The sequence below is a fragment of the Quercus robur genome, chromosome 1, assembly GCF_932294415.1.
Source record: "Quercus robur chromosome 1, dhQueRobu3.1, whole genome shotgun sequence".
Classification (NCBI taxonomy): Eukaryota; Viridiplantae; Streptophyta; class Magnoliopsida; order Fagales; family Fagaceae; genus Quercus; species Quercus robur.
This window is the reverse complement of record NC_065534.1, coordinates 33403162-33428243: the sequence shown is the minus strand read 5'-3', so window position 1 is coordinate 33428243 and position 25082 is coordinate 33403162. Positions and strand designations below refer to the sequence as shown.

Sequence of the window (25082 nt, the reverse complement as noted above, 5' to 3'; positions counted from 1 at the left end):
TGAGCTCGCTGCAGAAGGTCCGAAAAGCGTTGCTGTCGAATTGTAGCCCATTGTCTGTTACTAGCGAATTTGGCACCCCAAACCTTGTAACTATGTTTTTCCATACAAACTTTTTCACGTCAGTATCCCGTATATTAGCTAAGGCTTCAGCTTCAGCCTACTTGGTGAAGTAATCTACAGCCACCAATACAAAACGGCGGTTCCCCGTTGCTCGGGGGAATGGCCCGAGGATGTCAAGCCCCCACTGTGCGAACGGCCACGGGCTGCTGACAGGATTTAGACGTCCTGCAGGCTGATGGATCATTGGGGCGTGCTTTTGACACTGTTCGCAGCTCCGAGCGTATTCAGCGGCATCCTTCTGCATCTGCGGCCACCAAAACCCCTGGGTCATCACTCTGTGTGCTAAAGACCGTCCCCCAGCATGTCCGCCACACACTCCCTCATGCAGCTCGGTCAAAAGCTCTTTGACTTTTTCGGGATGTAGGCACAAGAGGTAAGGGCCTACGAAGGACCTTCGGTACAATTTTCGGTCCGAAGACAGCCAGTACCGGGGAGCCACCCGGCGAATCTTGTTGGCCTCGTCTTCATCCTCTGGAACTTTATCTTCGGCAAGGAAGTCTATGATCGGGTTCATCCAACATGGACCAGCCACTGCTACCTACGCAACCTCTACTCCGGCTTGGTCGGGAACACTCTTCACATAGATACTTGGCTCCCTTATAAGTTCTATTGTGACTAGCCGTGGCGTGTCCTCTGTAGCCGATGAGGCTAACGTGGCAAGGGAGTCAGCGTGCTTATTTTGTGACCGAGCTACCTGGGATATCTTTACCGTTCCAAACTGACCGATAATCTACTTTGCCGTACTTAGATAAGCTTTCATTCGAGGGTCCCGAGCCTCGAAGTCCCCAGTGATCTGATAAACAACCAGCCAAGAGTCCGAGTAAATCTCTACATCCTTTGCGCCCAGATGCAATACGGCCCTCAACCCGGCCAGTAGGGCCTCATACTCGGCTTCATTGTTTGAGGCTTTGAATCCCAATCTGAAGGAGTGTTCCAGTCGTATACCTTCAGGGGTGATTATGACAATACCAGCCCCGGCCCCCATAGCATTTGATGCGCCGTCCACAAATACCCTCCACGGGCGAATTTCTGCACTAAGATTACCTTGCCGTCGTTCTTGGGTGTGAATTCTGCGATGAAATCAGCGAGAACCTGTCCCTTCACCGAGCTTCTAGGTCGGTATCTTATGTCAAACGATCCCAACCGAGTCCCCCATTTGGCAATTCGACCTGTGAAGTCAGATCTCTTTAACAGTGACTGCAATGGATACTCAGTGACTAACACCGTGTGCCTGGAAGTAATCTGGCAACTTCCTTGTGGCGTGCACCAGGGCTAAAACTAACTTCTCCAGGGGCAGGTACCTTGTCTCGGCATCTACTAAGGTTTTGCTTACGTAATACACTGGCATTTGTACTCCTTGGTCCCTTAGCAACACAGCACTTACAACATGTTCAGTGACCGCGAGGTACATAAACAAATCCTCCCCGGGCTCTGGGGCTGTCAACCTCGGCGCCTTTGCCAAGTATTCCTTCAGCTCTCGAAAAGCCTTATCACATCTCCCGTCCCATAGAAACCCCTTCCACTTCTTCAGAAGTTGATAAAATGGCCAACAGCGATCGGCAAACTTGGAGATGAATCGGTTCAGGGCAGCTAACATTCCAGTGAGCACTTGCACCTCTTTAGGATTGCTTGGTGGTTTGAGGCGGTTCACGACCTCTATTTGGTCGGGGTTAGCCTCTATTCCCCGAGTAGAGATCAGATATCCCAGGAACTTACCAGCCCCCACTCCGAAAGTGCACTTCTCGGCATTCAGGCGCAATTTGTGCCGCCGTAGTATCTCGAATACTCCCCGGAGGTCTTCGGTGTGCTGTGACTCAATTCTACTTTTTACCACCATGTCGTCAATATAAACTTCAACCGTGCATCCAATTTTTTCTCGGAACATTCTCGTCATCATTCGCTAATACGTGGCTTCGGCGTTCTTCAATCCAAACGACATGATCTCGTAGTGATAGTTTGCATTCGGGGAAATAAATGCTGTCTTTTCTCGGTCCTCGGGCGCTAAGGCAATCTGGTGGTAACCTTGGAAGGCATCTAGGAAGCTCATCCTCGGGTGCCCATATGTTGCATCTACTAGCTGATCAATCTTGGGCATTGGGAATGGGTCCTTGGGACATGCCTTGTTCAAGTCTGTGAAGTCCACACAAACTCTCCATTTGCCGTTCTTCTTCTTCACTACGACAGTGTTTGCCAACCATCTCGGGAAGAATATCTCTTTTATGACTCCGGCCTCCTTCAGCCGCTGGACCTCCAGGTTTACTGCATCGACGTGTTCTTTTGACGCTCTTCTCGGTTTCTGCTTCTTCGGGGGGAATAATGGGTCCACGTTGAGTTTGTGGACAATGAACTCAGGATCTACGCCGGGCACTTCATACGGGTTCCATGCGAAAACATCTACATTCTGCAAAAGGAACAACAACATCTCTACCCTTTCCCGGTTATTCATGCTTGTACCTATCTGGAAATATCTGTCAGTATCTGGAAGAATTCTAACCTTCAACACCTCCTCGGCAACGTCCGCCCCAGTTTCCCCCTGGGGTTTCTGTAATTTTTATGAAGTCTCTTTCTCGGCATGCTCGGCTTGACCGAGCTATTCATTTTCCCATCTGACCGCGGCGACAAGGCACTGCCTCGCCACTTGTTGGTTCCCCCTTACCTCGGCAACTCCATACTTAGTAGGAAATTTTACTTTCATGTAGAGGGTGGACGGAACAGCCTTCATGGCGTGAATCCACGGCCTCCCCAGGATTGCAGTGTACGGTGAGAATGATCGGACTACTATGAAGGTAACAATAACTCCCTTGCCTTCCATGTCCACTGGGAGAGAGATTTGCCCCTCGGGAATTACAACTCTTCCTTCAAATGAGACCAGCGGCGTGTTATACTTCGCCAAATCTTGGGTCTTTAACCCGAGCCCTTCGACGAGGTCCGGGTACATGACGTCAGCCCCGCTCCCTTGATCAATCATTACCCTCTTCACCAGGAATCCGCCTATCCGGGCTGTCACCACCAAAGCATCGTCGTGAGGTTGGACCGTTCCTTCCAAATCGTCTTCTCCGAACGAGATGGCTAGCCGTCCAACTTTCTTTTTCTTCTCGGATGATTCTTCCCCCGCGCAAGCCACTGTCAATACCCTTTTTGCTGCTGCTGTTCTTCTTGGTGCGGCATGGATGACTTCGATTACCCCCAGTGGAGGTGGGAGGGGGTTCCTTTTCTGTTAGGCGCCATGTCCGGCTTCTCGGTCAGTTGAGTCTACTACAAACTCTTTCAGGTACCCTGCCTTCACTAGCTGTCCAAGATGATCTTTTAATACCCGACACAGCTCAGTGGTGTGTCCTTTGTCTCTGTGATAGGTGCAGTATAGGTTTTGGTTCCTCCGAGATGGGTCGCCCCCCATTTTGTTTGGCCACCTGAAGAATGACTCGTTCTTGATCCGTTCCAAGATTTTGTGCACGGGCTCTTTAAACGCCACATTAACCCCTTCGATTTGCACCTCTGGTTCCTGCATTCTGAAGTCTCTTTTTGGTTTCGTCGGCAAAATGCTTTGCCGAGATCTCCCCACTAATGGAGCCTTCCCCTTGCTCTGCAGCCGGTCATCCTCCAGGCGTTTGTACTCCTCTATGCGTCTCATCAGCTGCCTCATATCCTCGGGGGGTCTTCTCGTCAGCGACTCCCGTAATTCAGAATCTTCGGGGAGCCCCATCCTGAAGGTGCTTGCTGCAATTTTCTCGTTTCCTCCACCAATCTCGTTGTAGAGTTCCCAATATCGGCTGGCATAACTCTGAAGGGTTTCCCCGACCCTCATTTTCATGGAAAGTAGTGCGTCAACCGGCTGTTGCACTCGGCTGCAGGTCACGAACCTACTGCCGAACTCTTGAATCAACTCGGCGAAGCTGTGTATAGAACCTTTCCGTAACCCATTGAACCATCTCAGTGCAGTAAAGCCGAGACTAGAGGGGAATACCTTACACATCAATGCATCATTGTGTGCATGCAAAGACATCATGTGGATGTAATGGCTAACATGCTCCACGGGGTCTGTCCTTCCCTCATACGAATTGAATGGCGGTCACGTGAATCTGCTCGGCATTGGGGCCCATTCAATTTCATCGGAGAATGGAGACTGGGCCGCCATCCGCAAGGCTCGGCTCATAGCGTCCATAGCGGCATTGTGGTGCTGTCGTTCCTCCGGCGATTCTGATCCTTGGTCATCGTAACCATGCAACCGTGAGCGATTCCGCCGATGACGTGGTTCCCGGGGTTGCCGGTGTGACTCTTGAGAGCGTGATCGGTCTCGGGATCGTTGCGTCCAGATCGGCTGGAGCCCTCCTCGCCCTGATTTCTCCTTTGCTGGGGGTTGCGATTCCTTTCATGTCGCCGACCCCTTGCTTCCAGCTCTAAATCCATTGCCAGTCTGCGCAACCGCTCCAGCTCTCGGTCTCTGTCATCATACTGCCGATGCACCGAGACGCCTGAAACCGTCCGGTGTGTCTGGGCCGACCCTTCTCCCAATCCGGACCTTTCCTCCCCTCTTGGGTGCTCCCTATCTTCCCGCCGTTTCTGCCTTCTCTCCCTCCATGTGGATCCCCGAGAAGATCCTATGGAGCTGCTCAGTGCACGCTCTCCTGAACGCTCCTCAGACATTCCCCTTGTTTGAGTCTCAGTCGAACCACAGCTTCGTAGGAGAGCCCCACGGTAGGCGCCAATTGTAGGAACCAAGTATAAGACTTCTAGGCCTTCAATCACTTGGGCTCACAATTTATTTGTGGGCTTGAGGATTTCCTACTATGGGTCGTTCTCGGCAGAGAGACTCAAAGCAACACTCAGTTGATACTCTCTCACTTGACTGTTTTCTCTCAGTTTTTCTGAACCCCTTCTTCTCCCAACTTTCTTCTATTTATAGCCAAGGTTAGTGGGGAGATTATGATTACAGTCACTGTTAGTGCTACTGAAGGTCCAATATTATCTGGTTAAAGTGGATGTTTAGGTGAGAGGGTGGTGCAGCATTTATGGTCTTGGAACTTGGTTCCATCTTGATCGATTATGTTCGGCAACTCAGTTTCCCGTGCATATCATGATTTTCCCGGGCATGGCTCATATGCTTGCCCGGGAAAGTTTAACCGATCACCTCTTGGAATTCAATGCCCAAAACTTGTTTTTACATTAAGGCAGTTTCAAGAAGGGCGCAGGGTAACTGGACCTTTCCGCTGGGCCTGCGCCCAAGGCCAGAATGGGCCTGGGCTCAAGGCCAGTATGGGCCTGGGCTCAAGGCCAGTATGGGCTTGGGCTTAAGGCCGGTGTGGGCTTTGGGATCTCGGTGCCGTATAGTTGTATATTTGGTTTGCTATTTTGATTCTTTACAAAGATTTTAAACCTTGCTAATTTCCTATTAAAATGTAGTTGCTTAGAAGGAAATAGAAAAAATTGCTTCACCACCTCTTTTGGCTAAGTGCAAAGCTGCTAAATTGATAAATATATTATTAGCATTATAGTGGGAACTACAAAAGTAAACAAAGTGAAATATATAAGTGCACTCTAAATACAGCAGGGAATAAGTTCTTACAAAAACAGATTGCAATTTTGCATGAGCCTTGATTTAGAGACTATCAATTGTATTGGACAGTTTTGTTAGAACTTATAGAGTGTCGAAAGCAATACAAATGTTTGCAAATGTAGAAGAGTTTGGGTTGAAATGTAATATTGAGTGTTTGAATGTACTTTTACAATGTATGTGTCATGGATCCCATGTTGATGTTGCAAATTTGTTTTTGAATTTACTTAAAGGGAAGATACCATTTGATTGTATGACATATAATGTTATTATTAGCGGGTGGTCAAAATTGGGTAGAGTTAGTGAAACTGAGAGTGTATTGAAATCAATGTTAGTGGATGGGTTTAGTCTTGATTGTTTGACTTTCAGTTACCTTATTAAGGGTTTAGGGAGGGCTGGTTGGATTGATGATGCCGTTGAGAGGGTCATCATCTCTCATGATCATATATTGGTTTGTTGTAATTCTTATATATGATAAGCACAATATTGGTACACAAATTTTCAGCTTTTATTTTTAATAAAAAGCATTCATTCTTCTATATTTATAATAGTTGATATTTTCTACATTTGTTTGTTAATTACAAGAGTATTCTTTAATTCATTGCATAATGTGGCAAGAGAATTCTCTCAAAACATGGATGCCAATGAAGATTTGAGTTCTAGAGTCATGGATGCCAATGAAGTTTTGAGTCCTAGAGTTGGTATGGAATTCGATACATTAAAAGATGCATGGAAATTTTGGCTAAAATATGGAAGGAAAAAGGGCTTTGATGTTAGAAAACATTACATAAATAAAAGTAAGAATGATGGAAAGATAACATCAAGGGGATTTGTATGTGCAAGGCAGGGCATTCGAGGTTCAAAAAAAGAAAATATGATTCGCACTCGTAACCGAGATGATACAAGGACTAATTTTCCTGTAAAGCTATATGTTTCATTAGTGCGAGAAACTAGAAAGCATAAAGTGACTGATTTTATTGAAAAACATAATCACACTCTTCATCTATCAAAAATAGTTTATATGATAAGGTCTCAACGAAAAATCTCAAAAGTTCATGCAAGATTGATTGAGTTAGCATCCTCTTTTGGAATCAAGCCAAAAGTAGCACATGAGTTAATGAGTAGAGAGGCTGGTGGGAGATCTAATCTTGGATTCACTAAACTTGATCAATATAATTATCTTAGGACAAGACGGCAAAAAAATTTGATATATGGTCAAGCTGCATGCTTATTAGGATACTTTTAGGAACAATTGACTACAAATCCATCCTTTCAATATGCAGTACAATTAGATAATGTTGAGCAAATTACAAACATTTTTTGGGTTAATGCTAGAATGATTATTGATTATGCCGATTTTGGTAATGTGGTGACATTTAACACTACATATGATACTAATAAAGAGTTAAGACTGTTAGGGGTGTTTAACGATTTCAATCACCATAGAGGGTTAACGGTTTTTGAGGCTGCTCTTTTATATGATGAAACGGTAGATTCATTTAAGTGGCTTTTGAAAGCTTTCTAGTTGCACATGCAGGTAAAAGACTTAAAACAATTTTTCCAGGTCAAGATCTTGCAATGGCAAAGGCATTGAATGAGGTAATGCCTAACACTTACCATGGATTATGTACTTGGCGCATAATGCAAAATAGGATAAAACATTTAGGGAATTTGATGAAAGATGGTTCTTCTTTTCTTCAAGTTTTTAAAACTTGTATGTTTGAGTTTAATGATGAAATTGAGTTTGAAAAAACATGGGAGGACATGATTGACACTTATGCTATTCATGATCATAGTTGGTTGGATAGTATCTACAAATTGAAAGGAAAATGGGCAAAGTGTTACATGAAGAATCAATTTACATTAGGAGTACGAAGTACCTAACTCAATGAAAGTTTGAATAGAGATTTGAAAGATTACTTGAAATTTGATTTGGATGTAGTAGAATTTTTTGCACATTTTGATCGGGTGATTAAGCAAAAACAAGAAAAAGAGTTATAAGCTGAATTTAATGCTAGGCAAAAATTTCCCTAGTTGGACTTGAAAAATTCTCCCTTGTTGAAGCAAGTAATACAAGTGTACACACTTACGATATTTCGAATGTTTCATGATCAGTATGACTTGGCATCAGCAGCAAGGATAAAAAAATTGCCAAGAGGACTTGTTAGTGCATACATACACTATTGAGTTTTTGCATAAGCCTGGTGAGTACATAGTATCTTATGACATTGCAGATAAGACATTTTTATGTAGTTGTAGAAAGTTTGAAATAGTTGGGATTTTATGTTGCTATGTTCTGAAAGTCTTTGACTCTCTTGATATAAAGACAACTCCTGATATGTACATTTTGAAAAAATGGACAAGAGAGACAAAAAGTGGATGTATCTTGGATAATAGGAGAATAAATGTGGAAGATGATGTCAACTTGACTGCTACACAGCGATATAGAAGATTATGTCCCAAGTTAGTTCAATTAGCTTCTCGAGCAGCAGACAATGAAGAGGCATTTGCTTTAATAGAGAAGATAATAAAGGAATATGAAAGAAAAGGCTGAAGATATTGCGACAAAAAATGTGGCTGGTCATCAATTGCCTCATCAAATGTCATTGTGTAGTGGTAATGAAAATCTTGATCCTAACCAACATTTGGAAAATTTGGTTGAAAGGGTTAAAGGTCTTAAGAAAAAAGAAGGTCGCAAGGGTGGAAAACGAAAGAAAAGTTAGGTTAAGAAAAAAAAAAAAAAAAAAAGGTAGAGCTGAATTATTAAATGATGAGGTTAGTCAATAGTTTTCCGAAGCAAATATTATTTATTTATTTTTATCCTCCACTAAGTTTTCATTGTTTGTAAAACTTTTATATTGTTTTGGCTAATAATAATATTTATGTCTTTCATATAAGAACCTAGTTTTGCTCCTAACATATTGAGAACATTATTCACATCAAGTAAAAGTTTTTTTTTTTTTTTTAATTTTTTAATTTTTTAATTCATAGTGGAATAACTTATAGATAATTTGTGCAGTTGGAAGTTGTACTACACTTGCCTTTTCATTTGTGAATTTATTAATAAGGTTTTCATTTTTTTGATATAGTAGACTTATCCTGTCAACCTTTTCACACCAATGATGACCTCTGAATTAGGACCAATTCATAGTTACCAAATTAGTTTCACGTCATTCTTAAGGGTAAACTTACGTGTTAACATGTTTTACACTTACAAGTAATTAGATGATTTCTTAAACTCTCTCTTATAATCATTATGATTACTTAGACACCATTAACTCCATTATTTTCTCAAGTATCAAATCATGCGAATATTGGTCAGGTAAAATGTAAACATTGTCATATTTTGAATAAACTTACCTTTTTACTTGTTTTGCAATTATAATTTATAAGTAATTAGATGATTTTGTAAATTGTCTTTCTTATAATCATTATGATTACATAGGCACCATTTACTTCATCATTGTCTCAAGTATCAAATGATGCGAATGTCTGTCAGGTAACATGTAAATTTACTTGTTTATAATTTTTATGTTTTGTAGTCATAAGTAGCTAGAATATTTCTTAGATTTTTACTCTTATAATCATTGTGATTACATTGGCAACATTCATTACTACCACCTTCACTCCATTGTCGTCTCAAGTATCAAATCTTGTGAATATTGGTCAAATAAAAAATAAATGTTTTCTTACATGTTTATCAAATAAATTTATTTGTTTATATAGATATAGATATATATATATATATATATATATATATATACAGGGAAATGAAGTTAGGTTCAATTCTGCACTAACTCTATGCGTTGAAAATATAAATGTTTGCCTGCAAACACACAACTTTTTTGGTATGTAAAAAAGCAATAAATGGTAAGTTCAATTATAGTGAAATTTTCTCATGTTTGTTTAAGTTCAAAATGTAACTTTATTTTGTTGACATTTTTTCAGGCTAACATTGATTTTGCAGTATGAAGAACAACATTTTTTAGCAGTTTGTCTAATAGTATATTGTAGTGGACATGGCTTGGACAACATTTTTTGGCAGATTGTTTGAGAGTATATTGCACAGTGAACATGGCTTGGACAACATTTTTTGGCAGGTTGTCTGAGAGTATATTGCATAGTGGACATGACTAATATTGCACAGTGGACAGTATTTTTCGGACAGTTTTTTGAACAATGTATCTAACAACTTAGATAACTGATTGCACATGTAGCAAATTTTTTGGATAATTTTTTGTAACTAAAGAAGCTACTCAAACATGTTAAACATGTTAGATTGTACAAGTGCATGCTTGAGTAACTTCTAGTTAGACATTAATTATATATACAAGTGATTAATATTTTTAAATGCAAAGGCATGTACTAAACTATTGTTCATTTTTTGAATACAAATGATTAAGGTTGCTAATGGTTATATAGTCTAGTTTTCAACTTTTCTTAAGGTTGCTAATAGTGGGTTAGCCATGTCATATGGCTTTTGTTAAAGAAAAAAGATCCTTATGAAAATTATATAAATTTGGTCATTGATAACAAACTACGTTATGCATCAAAAGACTGACCTTTTGTGGAAACATGTGAGTTTTTGAACCTTTAGTTAAAATTTCAATTGTTTATTGAAACTTTGATGACACATGAAATTAATAAAATAACAATGCAAAGACATTAGAAGTGTCTATTTGGGGTGCATTTGATATTCTCAATGAATTGGATTGATCCCATTTGTATTCCCTTTCTCTACTAGAAGGCTAAGTTATATACTTTATAAATGGTGTCATTGCAAAAATAGGAGCCATAATGGTAGAAAACATTGCAAGTCTTATCATTCTATAAAATCTCATTAATGAGCATGTGCATGCAAGGGAAACCAATCCACTTTGAAAATTATGAGAACACAATGAGCTTATCGAAATTCCTAAGTGTAACATGGTGCAGTGGTTTCTTTCCATCATATGTTAAAATATGCTTATATAAAAGGCACAACCAGAGCACATAAAAGCTAATAATTATGGTTCTCATACCATCTAGTAATAACAAAAGGAAATAATCATTTATTCTAGTAGTAGGGCCACCAGATTCACTTGTTATAAACAACAAAAATTCATTGAAATTTTTATCCACAACCAAATGAACAAAACCCAAAACAAAAAGGCTTTATAGCTTAGCTAAATTAGCTTCACAATATAAATATGTGATTTCAGTGTTTCAAGAAAGCCAAAATAGCTACATCTTGATTATGATCCCAACTAAAATAGATATGAGTCATGTTCTTTATATCTAAAATTTCATGAACAATTTCTCCAAAAAAAAAATTCATGAACAAAGCCAACTTCATGGTCTTCACTAATCCTTCCAGCACCCGCCTTTTCTCGCTCTCAGTGATCAAAAGAAGAATAGCATACCTATAATCATGTCATTCAACTTGACAAAAGAACAAAAGAGTGATTTCATTAATAAACATATATCAAAATTTCCAATTAACAACAAGCATGGGTAAAGCCATAAGATCATTATCATTACTAATTATGTAAGTTTGTTGAGGGTTCAGCTTAGGAACTTCCATCTTAAGAACTCAGTGAAGGGAGCAAAATTAAAAGTGAAATACATAGCAGATCATATAGTCCAAATGTTCATGAGATGCATTTAATTTGAGATGACTAATTTCCTAAATGTGAGAGAGACAGAATTTGATTGAAATTTCAGCTTGCCTCTTATTCATTCCTTGCTGTATTTAAATACACTTCTAATAACAATAACAACCAGTTCAAATAATTCAATCAATTCAAACAGTAATTGGCTGAGTAAGATAACAACATTATCCTTCAACCAACCTAATCACCTAATCTCTCTAACACAGATTGAAAGAATGAAGCTAAAAGATACTTTGCAAATATGTCATAACACAAGTTATGAGATTTCGGCCAGTCACATTTTGTATAAAAACCAAATTTTTTAACAACAAATATGATATCAAGAATCAAAAGAAGACAAGGATAGAACTTAGAAGAAAGCATAGAACTTAGAAGAAAGAAGAATGGGGACATGAAAGATACTTAAACTAGCAAATAGTTTTAAATCTGTAATAGGGAAACCAGTTGTTATTTATTTATTTATCTATTTATTTTTTAATCACAATAAAATGCCATTACCTTACAAAACTTGCATTGATAAATATTGATGTAATTGTAACAAAAGAAATTTTAAAATTTAATTATAATAATGATAAGTACCTTTCGAACCATTGTAATAGATAAACCTTTGCTAACAAGTGTATCTGCAATCCACCCTCCAAAATTTGCAGAGAATGCCATTGTAAGCCAGGGCAAAACACAAACAAGCCATGAGTCTATAAGATTCAACTTCAGGACCTAGGGAGGGATGAAAGGAAATATATTTACCCTATCAACTGCGTCAGTATTCTTTGGAAATATCAGTAACATAGTGCAAAAACGAGTGTCGTGTGCTATGTAGAGAGGTTTTATCTCTGTTTTTAGTTAAAGAAACTGTAGTAATCCCAATCAAGAGGACCAACTACAATCTTGCTAAATTCAACAGCACTTGCTTCTATGCCAAAAAAAAATGTATCCCTTTTGACTAAGAAAATGATTATCGTTAGTGCTATAAATTAAATCACACAATCAATAGAAACCCCAAAAATCTGAAGCTAGAAAAAATTACCCATTTTGCGAAGTATAAGAAATTTGTGGAGTCGCCATAACTGATATTGCTCAGCTAGATCAAACCCCATCGATGAAATATAGATCACTAATAGAAGTATAGAACAAATCAATTCAATGCATACAAAAGAGAGAACTCACCTCCTTGCGAAGTCCAATGTAGGAAGCAGTGATTTTGGGGATATCCAATGAGAAAAAGGCTAGTATCATCGGAACCGGAGGTCCGGGCTAGTGGTCAACTTCTCTACACTCGATTCACTCCAAACCCCAACCTTGCTCTCTAATCTGGGTCTAAAAGGCGCTCTATGAGGCTTGAGGGTTTGGCTTCAAATGGTGAGTTGATGTTTTGGCTTCAATTTTGTTGATGGGTCTGAGTTGGGTATGCTGGCAGCGGAGACGATGAGGTTGAGGGAAGCTTGGAGGTCGAGAGAGTGGTGGAGGCGAGAGAGACATTGGTTGAAGTGGGAGAGAAAGAGAGAGGAGAGAGTGTTTTACTAAAAAGTGAAGCTAAAATGAAAAGAAAAGTAAGCACACGGATTGCCAGCATGGATTGGTGAGGTGTCAAAGGTTTAAGTCATTAGATTAAATTTATGGCTGAGAATAGAGCTATTGCACCCCGTGCAATATCCTAGGTATTGCACAGGATATGGATCCCCTTAATTGCTTACTTTTATGTCAGAAAGTACATCACTCTTCTTCTCTTTCTGCTTCTAAAGATGCCTAAAAGAAACACAGAAATAAAAAAGCATTTAACAAACTGTGGATTAGAATAAACATCAGGCATAACAATGACTAAGATGGAGGATAATTCTAACACTTCATAGATAAAAAGTAAAACAGCTTTTATGGCACATCCACTCCAATTCCATGCCAAAGAAATAAAACCTACTTGTATGATAGACAAAACAACATCATTTCCTTTTCTTTTTTTTTAATAGAAGAGCAGTATTTCCATTTGAGTATATATTGAAATGAGAATAACAAAGAATCACTACAAGGCAAAGCAAAAGCACTGGTGAAATCAACTAAAAGACTAATTTTAAAATCATTGTAACAGGAATCATAAGCAAACAGCTTATACAGCGCAAAGCTTAAATAGAGCTGAATACAGGTTTCCTAAAACTTAAAGCTCAAATGACTTGAAACAGTCTCAGGAAACCACTTTTAGACAAAATGGCTGTTATAATTATGGTATCAATAATGCTTCTACATTGAAGATGAAAAAACGCAATCTTATGAAACTTAATTTACCTTATCACAACAGAAACTTTCCCAAGGTAGCCGCTGTTCAATTTGTCCGTAAAAAACTAAACAACCAACTACAAGAAAAAGATCTAGGAATTATATTGTAAAGTCACAGTTTTTAATAAAACTAAACCTTACACAGGTTTCCAGTTATAAGAAACCGAAGTCTCAACCTCAAATTCATGACATCGGTGAGCATCTGAAAGCAATTCAATCCAAGGGACCGTAATTTGAATTTCTAACCTCGGTGCCAGTCTGGACTTCGCTTATCCCAATTTCTCATTGGAATACAAGGAGCAATCAACTTTATCACATGACATTATCAAGTATAGAAGGATTGATTGTCTATGTAGTCGTTCCACAAGGGAAAAGATTTAGTAATTTCCATTTTTTGTTTCCTTTTCAAATTGGTAAGTTGCACATGCATCAAGTTTTTGGGTCCACTATCTTACCCTCTATCTCATTATTAAGGGTGTAAGTGTGATTTAAGCTAAAGCTCCATCGACACCAAAATCATGCTCATAGTCTTCCCTAGTAGACATGCCATTTGAGCTAAAGTTCATTGGCTCATAGTCTTCCCTAGTAGATGTTCCTTTTGACATTTTTGTCCTAAGGCAAACAATAAACTATCACTATTCAATAATTATGCAAAGACAACATTTCTTATAAATTATCGATTGTGTTAAAAGTTTAAGCTATTAAAAAATTAAGTATCACCAGAAAGCCTGTGACCCAATGCAGTATTCCACCAATTTATTTGGTTAGTCAGGTCGGTCTAGTACTATTAGGACCTTTGCGTAGCCAACTAACCCGGTGGGTAATGTAGCAACCTGCTGGGCTAGCAAAACTAATAATTATAAGAATTTTTTTTAGGGGTTCTAACTTGAAATAAAGGAGGGGAGACTCTTGAGATCGTGTGCCTAACAACTAAGATACCTAAGTGTTTGTATTAAGTTATGTATAATGTATATAAATCTGTATTTATAGTTTAAATTTTTAATTAAAATAAAAAAATAAATATGGACCATTGTTAGTTTTTTCCGTTGGCAACAAGGAGGAGCAATCAAATATATATATATATATATATACTAATAAAAATAAAATAATGTCATATTTATCCTAAAATCAATAGATACCCACTTGTTCCAGCTTTTATTTTTCTCACGAAAAATCTCTCAAACTCAAACTTCAAGTTCTAGAGTACTCTCATCTTTCATTTTATTTCTTTAACTCATATAGTCTTTGTCGAAAGCATTTGCTAATATGAAGCTAGAGAGACCCGAGTGGATACCAGACAATCTACCATCTAAAGATAAAAATTAGTTGTAAAATTTATGTAACAAGTTATATTTCATTTTGTTTTATGGATAAAGTTATTTAATATTGACAAATGGATTGAGAATTGCAAATGGTACACGAATGTAGATTCCAACCTTGTTGTTAATAAAAAAAAAAAAACTTGTTGGGATGTATACATTTTGTAGTGATGTAATTATTCTCACCCAAATATGAATAATAAATACATCAGTATTCTTATCTATTCCAAGCAATAAAAGTTAATGAATGATCCTTTAAGTAATTTTAATAGTTCAATTTGACAATTTGTATTTTCTAACATAATATATATATATATATATAAAATAATTTTTTAATTAAATTTATGAGTCAATTAAACACCAATTAAAAGCCCAATAAACGCCCCTTAACAGCCCATGGGTAGGTCATAAAAAACCATTAGATTCGTCCCATCTACCCAACCACTTAAGGTCCAATACCCGTTGCCCATGGTCTGAGCCTTGGGCCAGGATTTTCTCTTCCGCCCAGCTCGTTTAACACATTGGCTGAGTAAAATTGAGTCGGCCCAGCCCAATGCGGATATTTATAAGAATTTATTGATTTTAATCATTTAATCTCACTACTCTTCAGATGTGGGCTTAAATTTCTCTTGTTATATGGGCTCAAAACATGATTTTCTTTTTCTTTTTTTTCAAAATAGGAGATAATAACATCCTAATTTGATATCGGATAAATTATTAATTGTCCAAAAAAATTACTAAAAACTATTCAAAATTTACATTAAATGTCTATTTAAATATCATTTATTTTACTGAAATTGAAAATTTATTACTGAAAATATTGTAAAAAAATGTAAAAATTAACTGAAATAGTATAGTGATGCCCATGAATCATAACGAAAATAAATTAAATAGTGAAATAATTTTTATTTTTTATTTGTATCTAAACGGATGCTAAGGTTTTTCTTTTTCCTTTAGTTTTAATAAAAGCCCAGTCTGGTTCACGGACTGAGAGGCTAGGACAGCAAAATATATATTATTAAACCACAAGTCTAATCAATAGGTGAACTAAATCATAAATTAAATAGACTAGAGGTTTAAACATATTGTATCTTTTCTTCTTTTATTTATTTATTTATATAATATTATATATAAGTTTTTATGCGATTTGATAATATATGTCATCCCTTCGAAAACCCTGATTTGGTCACACATGTCAAGAATGACCGGTCGTGTAGTCATTCTTTTTGGTGGGTTTGGGTCTTACTCGTTAAGCCCAATATCTTCAGAGGGTTCTATGGGCCTAAACGGCTAGTTTGGGGGTTTTTCGAGGCCTATGTTAGTTATTGTGTCCACATGAGCGCAGGAAATTTTGTTCACAGAGAAGGGATATCTTGTGAAATTAAAGGGGCTTGTGGAATACGGCCCATCCACAAAGATTTTTTTTTTTTTTTTTGAGAAATGCCCATCCACAAAGATTGATGGTGAGTTGGTGACTATGCGCAGATTATGTCGTTCTCAATCTTATGGAATTAAGGGTAACACAATACTTATATGTCAGGAGCCAGGATTTCAGTTCAGTGGGAACAATATTGAAAACAAAACTAATCTATAAAAATTAATTATAAAAAATAAATAAATATATATTAATGTAATTTAGAAATTAATCTAAATACATAAAATTTAAACAAGTAATTTGATTTCTTAAAATAAGTTATTGTAAAAATATTAAGAATATAGCAAGGTTGTATCTTCACCAGTCACCACCTTGAATGCTCTTAAAAAAAAATTATGTTGAATTCAAAAATAAATAAATTTCTATTCTTTTAAGCGGTTAAGATTTGGATTATAGCGAAAACACAGTTTGAGATTGAAAAAAAAAAAAAAAAAAAAGGTGGAGGCTAGGGTTTTAGACTTTTAGAGCTATATAGGAATATATAGCATTAGCTTGTGAAAATTTTTGTCAACTTTTAGAGCTTCCATTTATATAATTCATAGTGTCAGCTTGTGAAAATTTTTGTCAATTTTTCTTTGCCTATAGATTTTCTAAAGAAAGAAAATTCTAAAATAATTATTAATTTTGCTTCTAAAATAAGATAATAAAATTTAAGTAATATTTTTTTTTATTTCAAAAAAAGTCATATTTAAATATATAAAAAGCCTTAAATCAGTTTTCGCCTAAGACTCCCAAATACATCAAGCTGCCTTTGGAGCTAAATGAAAATTGATGGTTCAACAATTGTAAAATTTATTATAAGAAATATTATATATAGTATTACTCTAACAATGGTGAAATTTGTTGTGAAAAAAAATTGTGTACAAATACATTATGTTTGTTAATAGTTTGGAAACCTGTAAAAAGGACAATATTGTTAGTTTTAAGTGGGGCCATTGAACTTTGTTTTTATTGGAAAAAAGATGAAAATGTGCTATATACTTATACAGATGGATACATAAGATTGCTTTTTATTAGAAGTAGAGAAGTCTTCTTATTTATGCAAAGCCGATATAGGAAAAAATTGTCATGGGCAAAACGCTATTATAATTTATATAGGAGTTTTGGGGGGAGATTGGGGGCACTTGACCCCTCTTGCCCCCTAGCTCCGCCCCTGCTTTATGTTGTAATATGTGTTGAGGAACAATGAGGTGATGTAATGTCTCCTAATCTTTTCTCTATTTTGATTGTGAAATACAACTTTGGTCAAATAAGATCATATAAAGCATAGTTTGATAAAGTATGAAATTCCTTTTATTTGTTAATTCATGATCATAAAAATAACAATTTAAGGCAATACGTGTTGTATTTTATCACAAGATATAACAATCTAACTACCGTTATCATTTTCTTACTATTTGCACATTTTTGTATACTTAGGTAAATATTATGAAAAGACTATATTTTTGTAAAGAGTAAGAAGAATTTTTTTAAGTCAAAAAAAAAAAAAAAAAAAACTATTGGACATTATAATTTATATAGACTAATGGTGTATCTCTCTACTAGGTGAGGAAAGTTAACTTATTTATAGGCTTAGTGGTCTAGTGAATTACAAAAAAGGATAAATATGTCCAATAAATATGAATTAATGGTAAGGTGTATAAAAATGTGAGTTTAAAATGGTTATATTTCTCGAATGAGTAAAAAGTCATGGTCAAGATAGGATTAAACCACCTTTGGAATAAGTCAATACAAGGTACTCTCTCCATCTCTTTGGTAATTAATCTACGACAAAAAACAACTTGGGAGACACCAAAGCAAAGAGGGTCACTCCCATCAAGCAGAAGAACCTTTTCTATATACTTTCTCAAGCATGCACTATGATTGGTTCATAATTAAACCATCTTGTCAAAATCAAGTACCTTTGATGCATTGATGGAGATTCCGGATTCAGGTGTTTTTCTAACATTTGGAAGGCTCAAATACTCCCTAAAGAAGGAGAAAATTATAGAAATCATGGTCATCAACCACCAATTAAAGCAAAACTGAACTTATATAACTTATAGTTATGACTATTATACTTTCAAATGTCTTTAAAAAGGGTAGAAACAAGAGGATCTTAAGCTGAATATTATTTTTATATAATAAAATTATGCAAAGAAACGACCACCGTGACATATGACTATATGATGCACATAGCCATAGGCTGTTTTTAAATTAATACCAAGAAAAAAAAAAACAAAAAAACAAAACAAAACAAAGAAGAAGATAAAAGGTCTGATGGATAATGGCAAAATGGAAGGGGTAATTAATTATATGAAAGAGCAAAGAATCAAAGAGAAGATTTGAAAAAGTTAAAAAGAGAGGAAAAGTAAAAGGAAAAAAGAGGAAAATAAAGATAAACTATTAAACTAAGAACCTCTTAACCCATCCATTAAAAAAGGACCAGGTGATTGGTATCTTTAAACGCGTGATTATAGAATAAATAGTTTTGACTTTTTAGAGCCACAGACATAAGATATTACGATTTTACAAAGGGCCATGAATGATGAAGCTGATAAAGGCTCAAAAAATAGATGGTCAGAGTTCAGACTAAAGATGGAGCTTTTGTACAATATATAGGGTATACCAGCTGCGTGTGTCTGTACTCTGTAATCACTGTATAACTATAAGTGTATACATATACGTTGACGTTTGTTTGTATAAAGCTCGGTCGAGGAGGCATCAAGGAGCTTCTTATTGCTCATTTTCATAAAAGAGGTGACAAAAACCAACTCCATTAACTTTACTTTTTTCACTATTATTATCAAAGTAATCACTCCAACCAAATACCCATCCCACCCAAAATCTTTCTTATTTTCTCTCCACCATTTTCCATTCTCTCTATTTTCACTCCAATCAAATGCACCAATAGTCTTATGCATTAACTATTGGAAAACCTAGTTTTGCATCACATACAAAACAATATAGTAAAAGCAACACAAAGATTTACTTCATTCATAAGAGATAGCATACAATCATAAATTTTAGAACAAAGAATAAAAAGCATACCTTAATTAATGTAGTCTTTGGTGCTAGCATTTCTTCCACAAGAAATACACTAAAATTATTTTCATTGCCGGTTAGGACTACGAACAACATTTTTAGCCGCCGCCCTAAAAAATGTCTCAATAGACCATTTTGGTCTATAGCGACACCTTTACAGTTTTTGGTGGCATTTTGAAAATGTTATAGCAATAGCAACACAAAGATTTACTTCATTCATAAGAGATAGCATACAATCATAAATTCTAGAACAAAGAATAAAAATCATACCTTAATTAATGTAGTCTTTGGTGCTAGCATTTCTTCCACAAGAAATACACTAAAATTATTTTCATTGCTGGTTAGGACTACTAACAACATTTTTAGCCGCCGCCCTAAAAAATGTCTCAATAGACCATTTTGGTCTATAGCGACACCTTTATAGTTTTTGGTGGCATTTTGAAAATGTTGTAGAAAACTTGATTTTTTGTAGTGAGAAATAATGCCCAATTTGAAGTCCCCAATCTATTATCCATGTTCATTATATCTAATCCTACTTGGAGTGTAAGAAAAATAATTCCAATCTTGCTTGGAGTGCTAGTAAGTAATCCTCATCCTATTTGTAGTTCAAAGATAGTAACTCTAGGTTAGTTAATGATTTAACCTATTATAAATACCTTTTGATGTTCTCTAGAGGGGGAAAATCCTTTAATGGGTTTACTATAAAATTTAGAGTTAATAGTGAATATGTAGCCATCAAGGACTTTTTGCTATTGATATAGGCATTTAAGGTCAAACCACTTTAATTTCATGCATTTTCTCTTTTTCTCCACCTTTATTTTCTTCTTCATATTTTCTTATATACATAAATTCAGTGTTACTTTCTTTCTATATAGTATCATGGTAATTTTTTACCATTTCTAATATGGTATCATGTCTCATTTTTTCTAATATTATCATTGTGTAATGTTGGGATACAACTATTTTCATAACATTTTTCACAATTTGTTAATGTTAGGTGCACGTGGATACCAAAGTCTAGTCCAAATGAAACAATATCCCATTTAGTGGGTGTGTCCTTGTTAAACATGATTAGGTGTCCAATTTCAAATAGAAGTAGGAGATCATAACAAAGGTGCTGGCTGCTAATATTAAAAGTAGTTTTTTTTTTTTCCTTCACGTGAGTGTGTTACCTAGAATAAAGAAGAAGAGTAGTTAGTGAATGCCACTAGAGAGAACAAGAAAACAGAAAGTGATTATGTGTGAGGGGAAAGAAAATCTTAATTGATTTTTTTTTTTTTTAAAATATATCCTGGCTTTTAGTAATTCTGACGATTATAATTTTTTATGATTAGCTAAAATTCTTGGTTTATTTTCTTAATTCACATAAGACTAGGTTGAGACCTAACAAATATTATCAGAGCTTGGTTGATTTAGTGAGTTTTTTCTTGTGTGAATTAAAGATGCATCAGAAGTATCAAAGCATGATAAAATTGACGGGTCCAAATTGTCCTACTTGGAATCCTAAGATGGAGTATCTACTTTATTGTAAAGATTTGTATTGTTTTTATTGAAGTTAATACAACCAAACTAGAGAATAAAAAAAAAAAAAAAGAATAGGAAAATATGAATAGGAATACTATTGGGTTTATTTGACAATAGATTGATGATTGTGCATTTCACCGCACTGCAAGTGAGACTAATGCTCATACACTTTGGAAAAAATTGGAGAGTTTCTTTCAGCGAAAGACTACTTTAACGAATGTTTTTATAAAAACACTTTAAATTTGAAGTTTAAAGATGTTAGATTTGTTGTTGAACAATTGTTGGATATAGTAAAGATGACATTAGATGAGGAAACTTGAAGAAAAGATGTGGCCACAGACAACACAAAAGATCAAAGCTCTTGTGACACAGAATATATAGGGGTATAAGTAAAAGTAAAGGGTCCAATAATTGAGTTAAATTCATTGATAAGTCTTAATCAAGAGATAAATCACAGTTTAAGGAGACTAGGAAGCAAAGGGTCGTATAAAAATAACCTGTTGGCATTTGAAAAGAGAACAAAATGACGGTAAAGATAAAAAGAATGATAATGAGAAGAATAGTATAGTTGCTATGATTACTAAGGAAGTTGTGGTGCTCTTTTCCTTTTCCTTTTCTTTTTTTTTTCTTTTTTTTTTTTGAAAAGAAGTTGTGGTGCTCTTAGTGCCGGCTTAATGGGTGAGGCAAATAGGCAACCGCCTAAGACCCCTAATGATAAAAAGACCTCCAAATTTTTATCAATAGAAATATCCATGTTCCAATGGAAGTATTAATTATGCCCCAAATATTCACCAATAAATAAAAAGTAGGTTTTTTTTTTTTTTAATTATCAAAGAAAAACTAGTTAAAGAAAAATATTTTCATTGGATGTGGCAATAATTGTTAGTTTTCTTAGTTTTAGAGTGTAAAATTCATTAATCCCCCACACACAAATGCTGAAAGAACTCATTAATCTCTCACTAGTAAATAAATTTATAATCAAGTTTTATTTAGAGATATCAAATATATAATTTTATTAAAACTTTTTTAATCACAATTTTTTAGTATTTGGTTGGTTCACTCAATAAATAGTGTTTATTTTAGTTGTATAGTAATTGAGTAATACAATGGATTCTTTTGCATCTAAAAAAATAGATTTTAAATAATAATAAAAATACCAAAATTTAAATAAATATTTTATTAATATTCAAAATATAGGAATAGTTCTCACTTAAAGTAGTTGCCTTAAACCCCAAAATGCCTTGAGCCAGTCATGTGTGCTCTCTATTGAAGAGCTGAAGTGTGATCATGCTCCTAGTTTTGAATTTCAGTTGTTGATTTGGGAACCTCCTTTCATGTTATCCTTACAAAATAGTTGTTCACCACGTACAAAGCAAATAACTTTGACACTGTGAAGATGAGTATTTCCAATTATTCAAAAATAATAGAAATTGGTGATGTGTGCATCAAAACTAATGTTGGTTATACAACGATGTTAAAGAATGTGCAACATGTTTCAGATTTATATTTGAATGTGCTCTTTACATTGGTTATGGATTAGTTACGTAACAACCTTGGCAATTGAAGGTGGAAACTTACTAAAGGATCTTTGCTTGTTGCATGAGGCCAAAGATGCAACTCAAAGGAATACAATTATTCAAGGTATCAACAGCCACTCAATTGATGCTCAATTAGTTTAACAAGTGATTTTGACAGCCATTCTATCATTGTTCGATCAATTGAAAGAAGAATTTGACCACCCTTCAAGTGAACTTGATTGATCGAAAATTGTGAAGAGAATTTGATGTGATTTTATTAAAGTACATGTTGCCTAGGTTTTTGTATTCTACGTGCAAAAATATGAAAGTCCCACTATAAGCACAACTACTTAGAGGTTTTAGGAAGCTATCCTTGTACACTTCATAGATAGAAAATATATATCGAGAATTGATCAACCCTTAAGTTCAGAAGTCCATATACACAACAGAGTTGTTGATCAAGGTCTGAAGCCATAGTTTATAATCTTAGTACTGTTGCTGTGGAGATCAAACCTTTAAGGAGGATTCTTGGAGTAGGTTAGAGGGTTTGGTTGTGATCACGGATGAGATTTATGAGATGGAATTCATATATAAAGAGTTTAGAAACGTTTAAAGTTGGTGTGAGGTCACATCAATAAATTTATCTATCGAGTAAAATCTAGGGTCACATGTATAAACTAGATGGTAGAACTTTCTTTTATATGGTGAATTTCCTTATTGGGGTGAAGGTACCCTTGGATTTTATTTATTTATTTTTTTGGAGTTGGTTCTTCATTGGTTTTTCACTTCGTCAGCAAATCTGGTATTATTGTGTTATTTCCTTATATTTCATATTCAACAACTCTACAGACACACTAAATTTCACACTCAAATTCACAACATGCTAACGTGTCAAGTTATAATTGAAGTAATATCACTTTCACATAAGTCAACCATTGACAAAACTTTTATACTTTTTTTTTTGTTTTTTGTTTTTTTTTTTCCATTTTATATTTGAGATAGAAATCTTACTTTAAGATAATCTAAGTATATATATATATATATATATATGTGTGTGTGTAAAATTCTCTCATAAAAACTTAAACTTCAACTCTTATCCTTCTCATCCCATAAGAACTTATATTTATAGAGTGATTAGAGTGACCATCACGTTAAAGGGTGCGTGATGACTCTCCTCCACTTCTTAGTTACTTCCAAATATTACAAGGGAACAATTTTTTCCCATTTTTTGTACTTTTATATCTTTTCTCTTTAATTTTTTTTTTTAAATAATTACAACATACTCTACTTCCATAACTCGAATCATGCCAATACAGCGGTACAGAGCCATTTAGCTAGTGCCGCCAATTAAACACAGTGAAAAAAGATATTATAAAAAAATATAAAAGAAAAAAAAAGTAAAGATTGTGTGACCGGACTGATTTGATTATCATTATCAACAATGTCTTGGCTTCTAGTAAGTAGGAAGTGACAGAATTTGTGGACAATCTGGGTTGTGGGATCCATCACCAATTAATGCTCAAGAAGCCTTTCAAGAAAAAATCAACAGTAGTTAAAGGATTGTAGATAGTTACAACATTATTCTTAACTAATCAGAAGGTAATTGATGAGTGTACTTTGTGGTGCGGTTTCCAACTTGGAACAGTCGAATGTCTGAAAGCGCTTGGACCCATCGGTTCCTCATCCAATGGAAAACACCTCAGCCATTTCCAAGTTTCATCATTGCAACCATTAGACCGACATATATTATTCATACATTTTACTAAAGAAAATAAAGATCAAATGGAACTCTACCAAAAAGGAGAACATTATTCTTCTTGGCTTTTCCAAACGAATGCGGCACAAGTTGATCCATTAAATCCCTAAAAAATAATTGCTCCATTAAATAATATTTTTGTACATATTTTTTTCAAATCAAATCAAACTATACGTGCAACAACAAAAATTCTAAAATATAAATTACACTATTTAAAACTATTTTTACAATTTTTGTGTAAAAAGTCTACCTAAAATTTAATTTATCCCTAGATGCAAGTTGCAGTAAAAATTGTGTAAAAAGTTGTTGTTCTAACATTTTTTATTTAATTTTACTTAAACTATAATTCAACCCTAAATGTTTGGGTCCATCAACTTTAAGAAATCAAATCAAATCACACACTCTCTTTAATCACACTCTAATTTTCCCTTTTAATCATATTCTCCCTCTAATCACACTGCAGGCTCTTGAAAATGAAATCAAACTATGACCAAATGATCCTCATGCATAAACACACTCTCTTCCTCTAACCACATTCAATTTTTCCCCTTTAATCTGAAATCATCATAGAAGAACTTATCATGTCATACTACTTCTTTACCGTTGTAATTGTATTATTACTCATTGCTAAACTTCTATCATTTTATTGATACTTTATTGCTAAAGTCATAAATTTGGAGAAATTACATTTTACTACTTTAAATTATATCTTATATTACACTCTTCACTATAAACTTTTTGGATACACATTTTGTACTATAAATTATGACACTTGTTACATTTTACACCTCGACGTTAAGTTTACTATTAAATTGGATGAAAATTCAAATTTTAGGGTACAAAATATAATCAGTAGTATAATTTAGGGTGCACAATGTGATTTTTTTTTTTTTTTTTTAAAGTATTGAGAAGACGGG

At 35.2% G+C, this 25082-nt stretch overlaps 1 protein-coding gene across 10 annotated transcripts; it reads right to left on the bottom strand.

The window, feature by feature from the left end:
* Window positions 1-10805: 10805 nt before the first annotated feature.
* LOC126732447 (probable anion transporter 1, chloroplastic) lies at window positions 10806-12865 on the bottom strand. Of its 10 annotated transcripts, none has more exons than XM_050435306.1 (4): window positions 12490-12864; window positions 12350-12403; window positions 11902-12039; window positions 10806-11073 (listed from the first exon to the last, which is right to left on the bottom strand). In XM_050435306.1, exons 1-4 carry the CDS (start codon window positions 12556-12558, stop codon window positions 11047-11049), a joined length of 288 nt encoding a protein of 95 aa, XP_050291263.1. In that variant the 5' UTR covers window positions 12559-12864; the 3' UTR covers window positions 10806-11046. The 10 variants fall into 10 exon arrangements, 3 of the variants coding, with proteins under 3 accessions (XP_050291263.1, XP_050291257.1, XP_050291272.1); XM_050435300.1 differs by having other exon boundaries at window positions 10806-11092; window positions 12490-12862; XR_007659480.1 differs by lacking the exon at window positions 10806-11073 and adding an exon at window positions 11083-11092 and having other exon boundaries at window positions 11902-12265; window positions 12350-12436; window positions 12490-12865.
* Between the last annotated feature and the right edge of the window lie 12217 nt (window positions 12866-25082).

Coding starts and splice junctions, on each gene's coding strand:
- LOC126732447 (XM_050435300.1), bottom strand. CDS start 12,558: ATGATACTAGCCTTTTTCTCATTGGATATCCCCAAAATCACTGCTTCC. Junction 12,040..12,349: donor TCTTATACTTCGCAAAATGG/GTAATTTTTTCT, acceptor ATCCCTCCCTAG/GTCCTGAAGTTGAATCTTAT. Junction 11,093..11,901: donor CTATTACAATGGTTCGAAAG/GTACTTATCATT, acceptor TCTTTTGTCAAG/TTGAATGACATGATTATAGG.